Genomic DNA, 7879 nt, shown 5'->3' on the forward strand with positions numbered 1-7879 from the left:
ATATCAAAAAATGAGGAGCACATCGTTTAATCAATTTATACTATTTCTTCAGTATGAAAATACAAATACGATTATTCAAGGCCCAGATAATTTAGTTGCAGCCTACTTGCATAAAAAATACTATTTTAATATTTCATTTCAGATTTAAAATTAAATTAGCTAATTACCATTTTAACTAATCTGAGCTGTTGAGAGCAGTGTAGTTCATTGGGTTTTTAAATGTACCACACATAAATCAAATTTTAAAAGTGTACAATTAAATTGCATATAGTGATGCATGAATCTAATGATTTACAACACACTTCCCAACAAACTAGTACATGAAGTATTTGAGTAAAATAAGTGGAAAGTGGAAATTATCATGAAATACATGTTAAGCGTAATTAAGTGCACCTGGTCCATTTGTGACTGTCCAATCAGAGCTCTCCTTCAGGAGCACTCAGGGTTAGAAGAATAAAAACTGCTCTGAACCAGATTAGGTTCACAGAGTGAGTTACCATGGTGATTTCTCTTTTCTGGATTAACAAACTGAGCATGAACTAACCTGTTTCATGGAACACACAGAGTGTATTGCCATTGCACAACTGTAGGACAACAAACAAATGTAGGACTTGCTAAATTACGTGCTTGAGATTGTCTAGTGCTGACATTGATTAATCCATAAAATACAAAAGATTTATGTGCCCTTTTCCCAATGTGGCTTGTGAGAAATTGCATCAATGTGATGAATAATATACACTGGGTATATTATGGAAGTAGGAAGCATGACTTTTTGTTTGGATCCCTGTAAAAGCCTTGGTCCTCTGTCCAAATCCCTCTCTGCCTTTGTGGTATTGTCAGTCAGGCTCCTGTTTGACTGTGATGATGTGGACACTCTCATGACCATCTCTGCGCAGGACGTATTCACTGAACTGGGACGAATCGACTCCTCCACCACACGAACCGCAGATCCTGAAACCTCTCTGCTGAAAGCTTTCCAGAACCTGTAACAAGATGCATGAAACACAAATTATAGTGGTCCATTGTGCCTTGTGGCACCCCATGTCAACATAACACAGATGTTGGTTATTGCTAGATAGTAAGCTTGGGAGGGATGGTCTGCGATGATTTGTTATCTGAAGTGATGAAGTTTAGGAAGAGGGCTAGAATTTAAGTTAGCAAACGGGTTATGGTTGAGGTTAAAATTAAGTTTAAGAACAGGTGTTTTGGATAGGGTTATGGATTTGGGACAGGTTAGCTATTGGAATTTTGAGACTAACCATGATTTTTTGCTCTTTCCCTTTAGGTGTTTTTGTTTGAGCCATACAGGGCTTTAGCAGAGGAAGCCTCTCCACAGTGAACTTAAAGTGCATGAGACAAGTTAGAATACTTTTTCACTAAAAACAGTTATTAGACAAATCTAGGCATTTTTTAAGTAAAATCTTCTATTTTATTTTATTATTATTTTTTATTCTGGTGAAGTTTATCTTTTTACTTCCAGAGGTAATCCAGAGGCAATTCCTCCAATTCTGTTACCAAGCAACTATATCGCTAACAAGGGTAAAAACATGTCTAAATTACACAATAGTTCTGATTAGGCTAATAAAAATGGATATGTTTAAATTGTAAAAATGTGTTCTTTTCTCATAAAATGTCCCTGCATTTTGAATAGTTTTTAATGTTTTAGAACTCACAACTATTTTTTTGTATTTTTCCACCAACTGCCACTTAACTGGTCTAAAACTATGATTTTATGTTTATCACAGGTTCTATCCCACTAAAATAATAAGTAGAAAAACATGAAAACCTGTCTTATGCAATTGTGTCTTTTTAAATGTTTTAGATATGTGCAAATTCTGTTATTGTGATCGTTTTGCCACTTGTAAATCAATTAAATGAACAGTATAAGTGCATAACAAGGATCAAAGCAAACAATTGGCTAAACTCACTCATATTTTGTTCAGGCATCACTGACCACTGAAGAGTTGACGCCAGTACATTTATCAAGCTAAGGCAGGCACCAGTGCATTTAAGTTTAGGTCCCTGTGGTCTCTCACTCATTTATCTGTAAATTGCATTAGTTTGGCCCATGCCTGAAGGACTGCTGTGTCCCCTTCACTCTAATTTCCCTTGAGAGTAGTTGGCAAATAATGTTAAGCTCACAGTAAGCCATGTTAAGGTAACTATTACAGGCTTCTGATAAAATACAATGATTGTCTTTAATGTTATCAAAAACAGGACCAAAAGCAGTGCATCTTTTTACCTTTTATTACAAAACACATTATTTGTATTTATACATAGTGTAACATTTCCTTAAACAGTTTATATGGTATAGAAGTTGTGTATGACAGCTAATGAGATCCACGTTTGGCTGTAAATATTTTTGGTGTTTTTATACTATAGGAGTACATGTCACAACCAGACAGTGTTGGTAAGAAACTGAATACAGAATTCCTATGTTGATTAACTATTTTGGTACAGTTACTCTTTGGTTATATTCAGAATACTGTTGCTTTCCTAAAATCAATCCATCTCTGTAAATGATGCAAAAAAAAAAACAGTACTCTGATAGTCCTATGTAACAGAGCAGAAAAATACATCTTAATGCAGGTATTCAATATTCTGTAACTTCCTTGAAAGGCTATCACTATATAACCCAATAACTAGATTTTCAGATTTTGGTGTGTTTACGTGCACTAAAACCTCTGGAAGACAAAGTAGAGTGAATATTAAAATAACTCAATATATTTAACATTCTCTACTCTCTATATTTGTTTTTCATTCCTTATCAAATCCTACACAGGTTTGAACAATCAGAGAAATCAGATTGCTCACATCAGATGCAACTGTTTGCAAGACATTTCAATAACCTGATAACTCAGATAATGACATGGTTTGGTGTTGACGAAAACATACTTTTCACTGTACCTGCACAGAGGTGAGTTGACAATAGGTACTGAGTGGAAACCTTGCAACATGTGTTGCACTGTGGTTCGAGGTGTCGTTGAGTGCCCTTTTCAGAACATCCTGCACCTCTGGGAACACCTCATGTAGAACGTCCCTCTGAGCACTCACACTGACCCTCTCCCCCAGACCAGGACTCATATGGACTAAAGCACAGTCCACCCACAGTGGTGCGTCCTGTCTCTGAGCCCTCCACACCTCTAACTCGGCCTGCAGAGGAGCCAGCTCGAAGAAGCACGCTTCCTCATACAGCACGGAGAACTCCTGAGGACATGGACAGATGATAAGCTCAGACATTAATACATTTAAAGCTGTATTGCTAGGGCTGTAATCTATGAGAGAAATCTATGAGAGAAATTCTTGGTAGAATAAATCACCCACCCCTACTAAACAATCCAGTTTGAGTGTAATAGGAGTTGAGGCTTGGGTGTGCAGATGAAGATGCGACTCTCAAAGGTGCATTCATGAGCAGGGCACAGGACTGCGACTCTTGTGGGCAATGCAGCAGTGCCAGTTAAATAGTGGAAGTGGAATAAGCTCAAGTAATTTAAGTGCATGTTTGGCGTGGGGCAACTTTTTTCATTTATGAAATATCTGTCCAATCCACTAATATCTAAAGTTAAAGGCAAAAGGCAGGTCAGGTATTTAAGGTAACTGGGATCAAAATAACTGGACAAGATTAACATTGTTGAATGGAAGTACCTGCTGATAGACTGAAACTCACTTTGAAGTCCTCAGGGAGTAGTAGTTTGGAGGTGCGCAGAAAGTTTAGGATGTAACGAAACATGGGACCATCTCGATCTATGAAGTAATGCTGTTTTAAACTGTCCAAGACAATGGGCTCTGTCCCATCGAAGAGGCGCCCGATCCTAACACCAAATATGGAGAACAAAAAGGTTTCATTACACATTTTAAAAATGACTGTTGAATTTGTTATATGCTGGTCTAAAGGTAACACAAACACAAATTGAATTAATCGGACATGCTACATACAGTGAGGCAAATAAGTATTTGAACACCCTGTGATTTTGCAAGTTCTCCCACTTAGAAATCATGGAGGGGTCTGAAATTTTCATCTTAGGTTAATGTCCACTGTGAGAGACATAATCTAAAAAAAAATCTGGAAATCACATTGTATGATTTTTAAAATAATTTATTTGTATGTTACTGCTGCAAATAAGTATTTGAGCACCTGAGAAAACCAGTGTTAATATTTGGTACAGTAGCCTTTGTTTGCAATTACAAAGGTGAAACGTTTCCTGTAGTTTTTCACCAGGTTTGCACACACCGCAGGAGGGATTTTGGCCCACTCCTCCACACAGATCTTCTCTAGATCAGTCAGGTTTCATTGAGAAACACAAAGAAAAAAAAAGTTTGAGCTCCCTCCAAAGATTTTCTATTGGGTTTAGGTCTGGAGACTGGCTAGGCCACTCCAGAACCTTGATATGCTTCTTGTCTTGTCTTGTGGAGGTGGACTTTTTAAAGGTGGACTGACAGGTCTTTGAGGGTCAGAATTCTAGCTGATAGACAGGTGCTCAGATACTTATTTGCAGCAGTAACATAAAAATAAATTATTTAAAAAAATCATACAATGTGATTTCCAGATTTTTTTTTTACATTATGTCTCTCACAGGGGACATGCACCTAAGATGAAAATTTCAGACCCCTCCATGATTTCTAAGTGGGAGAACTTGCAAAATCACAGGGTGTTCAAATACTTGAACACTGTAGTTGTGTGCATGTTTATTGTGGTATAAGTCAGTATTCGAAATACACATTTGCACTTGCAGACCAACCACTCAATAACGACTTTTTAAAGTCGTTTAACTTTTCTTGTGGAACGGTCTGCCTACAAAATGCTCCACAGGATGGGATTTAATTGATCCATCTTACATGTATTCAAATACAGTTTAAATTGTTACAAATATTTGAGAAACATACATTCTTACTCCATATGGGCCTAAATGTAACTTGCTATGACTTGCTTATTATGGAGATTAATTGGTTTAATGCCATACCATGGAACATTCTAGCAAAGTATTACCTTGAGTCTGGGTACTTGGTGAGTGTGGCCAAGCTGCTAGTGTACATGTGCCCCCCTACATCTATGTGCACTGGGGCAGTGGTTTTGGAAAGTTTGGCTTCTGTAGGGATCCCAGCTGGTCCCAGATAGGAGACAGGAGAGGCAGGGGGCAGTGGAGGGCCACTACTGTTCAGGTTGTCCTAGAACAGAAACTGCAATGAGATCTATTGAACAGGTAAAACAATAATGTTGCTTGATTGATTATTAACGTTAATTATTGTTGATTTGCATGTTTTGTGATTCTAAAAGTATAGCAGGATTCTTAGATACTTTCTTGCTGAAATCTTAAAAAGGCCCTTTGAGTGATGATGGTACACACACACACTCACACCAGCACGGGGCTCTTGTCAGCTCTGCTCCCCTGCTCCACATCACTGTATTCAAAAGCATTTTTGGGAGTACGATTACAGTGACAGAAGACCATAACCCAGTGCAGAGTACTGCAAACATAAGACTTTTATGAAACATGATCTACACACAGGAATGGGTTGCATCAGCTGTGATCAGCTGTTTTCATCAGCAGCAAAATACTACAGTCTCAACAGGTCAGGCTGTTACCAATGGCAACAGAGGCAGTTTGAATGAGGACACACAATCCTGAGGCAGCACACAGCAGTGTAACGGACAGGCAGTGGGTTATTGTCAAGAATCTGCTGCCTCAATGAACATGACTGTGTTCTCATAAGCCAGAGGCTTACAGAGCCATGAGTCAACCAATTTAAGGTTTGATGGTAGTCTGGAGGCACTACCCTTCCACTGAGGAAGGCCTAGGCTGTATCCTACCTGTGGGGTCTTATAGTCAGTTGGACTTGTGAAGTGGACCGTGAGCTGCTCATGCGCCTCCGTGACTCTCGTGGACTCCTTGATTTCACTGAGCGTCTCACTACATGGTCTCACGCACAGCCTTTTTCGCACTGGAGACATGTCGGACTGCAGGGATGGCACCACAAGCTGCAGCTGAGGCTGCACGTGGCCGTTCACTGTTGCCTTGGTAACACAAAGCGTCCTTGCGCCCACGATGCTGTTGAGCGTTGCTATAGAGACGGCGCCGATGCAGTGGTTGGTGTAGGTTTTGGAGAGTTTTGCGGCGCGTGACAGCATCTGCATGCGCGTGCCCAGCAGGTTTTTGCCGATGGCCTTGTTCTCGAACCATGTGGCATCGCTGGAGCAGCAGTGGTCCCGTGGGCGCTGGAAGAACGCGTTACACAGCGGGTTCCGCTTCGACACATATTGGACAAAGCTGGCGTACGGACAGAGTGCTGTGCCCGTCTCGTACATACGCGGGCGGGTATCCTCCTCCATATCCTTCCGCTTGCCCCATGCGCCGCTGCGAGACTTGTGGTACTGCCCCAGAGCCTTCAAGTACACGAACCTCCTGCCGTCATCGTCAACAGCAAGACCGAACGAGTCCTCTTCCAACTCGCGCTGGTTCTCGCGCCCGCGCGTGCAGAAGTACATACACGTCTCGAACCACACTTTGTTAAGTAGTCCAAACGGTGTGTCGGCGTGGAACACCGGAGACTCGTAGAGCTTGCGTAGATCAGCTCTGGTGATGGCTTGTTTCTGGACCACAGGACCCGCGCCCTGCTCCTCCAGCCGTCTTAGCACCGCCGCCAGGGCCAAATTGGCGCTGCGCAGCTCCGGGTCCTTGGTAAGGTCCAGAGTGCGACAATAAGGTGGTTCGTTCAGGTACCGGTTCAGAGAGCTGCGGATACTGATCAAAGAGGATTTACTGTACAACTGTCCGCTTTTGGAGCGCGCCTCTGCGTAAAAGGAGCGCAGCAGCGCGCACAGAGCCTCTTTGTCCAAAGTCTCAAAGTCCGGGCTGTGCGCCTTGTCGCTCAAGAACTCTCTGAAGATGCGCACCGCGTACCGCGTGGCCAGTCGTGTGTTTTCACTCAACCGGCTCAGACGCAGTGGCTCCTCTTCGTCCTCCTCCTCTTCCTCGCTCCGCAGGTGCCCCAGGTGCACGTCTTCGGACCTGCAGCCGAGGTGACTCTGCTGGACTTCCCCGTCCAGGATTTCATCCCCCATCTCGTACTCGCGGCTTGAAGAGTAGCTCATGTCCCGTATGTGTCCGCTGCCAGGCATTACACACTGCGGTCTGTGAAGCAGTCCTCCGGCACTGCGCATGCGCTATATTGGACCGCAGCGCGAGCGCTTTTGTGTATAGTGACCTTCACTTTCATGCGTTTTGAAGTTGTAGGGAGCGCGCACAAATGGGGCGGATGATTTGGAACGCGCTCCCAGACTGTGACTGCAGTATGGACTGCGTATTGGACCGGTGCATCTGCGCGTGCACGATCAGGACTGCAGCAAACTCACCTTTCTTTTCAGAGCCCTGTGTCAGCCCGTAGTGATGGAGAAGTCCGCTCAGTCTGTGTCTGTGCAGTTATTAGCCTCATTAGCATTAGCTTATGGCTCAATGAACCCCGTCCTGGAGCCCTGTTTGCACACAGAGTACAGACACATTCTGGAGGTCAGATGAGGGCAGCAGTTTAACTATGCAGCTCTTGCATAAACTATTCATTTGTCAGAAAAAAGCATCTACACTAGTGTGATACTTGTGCTTTATTTTTGCCAACAATTACATTACTAAAGTAGAGAGAGACTCAACGCAGTTACCCAGCTGTTTTCATAACTTATTTAGGTTCATTTGCATATTGGCACCATGATCCTCTTACCTAGATTTTAGGATTACTAACTAGTCTTTGTCTCTTCCCTGATAAAGGCACAGATAAAATAGTTATTTTTGGATTTCTATTATACTTTCCATCACAGTGAGAGCAGAGGTGGTCCTCTGGGCCCACATGACCTGGTTATAGAGCTCAACCTGCTCTCTGCTGCTGGTTT

At 42.4% G+C, this 7879-nt stretch overlaps 1 protein-coding gene across 1 annotated transcript; it reads right to left on the reverse strand.

Moving 5' to 3' along the window:
- Positions 1-836: 836 nt before the first annotated feature.
- Positions 837-7159, reverse strand: LOC117394122 (uncharacterized). The gene is made up of 5 exons (XM_033992148.1): positions 5810-7159; positions 4988-5166; positions 3668-3812; positions 2908-3207; positions 837-983 (listed from the first exon to the last, which is right to left on the reverse strand). The coding sequence occupies exons 1-5, from the start codon at positions 7157-7159 to the stop codon at positions 837-839; spliced, it is 2121 nt and encodes a 706-aa protein (XP_033848039.1).
- Between the last annotated feature and the right edge of the window lie 720 nt (positions 7160-7879).

This window comes from Periophthalmus magnuspinnatus, chromosome 4 (assembly GCF_009829125.3).
Source record: "Periophthalmus magnuspinnatus isolate fPerMag1 chromosome 4, fPerMag1.2.pri, whole genome shotgun sequence".
Taxonomy (NCBI): Eukaryota; Metazoa; Chordata; class Actinopteri; order Gobiiformes; family Gobiidae; genus Periophthalmus; species Periophthalmus magnuspinnatus.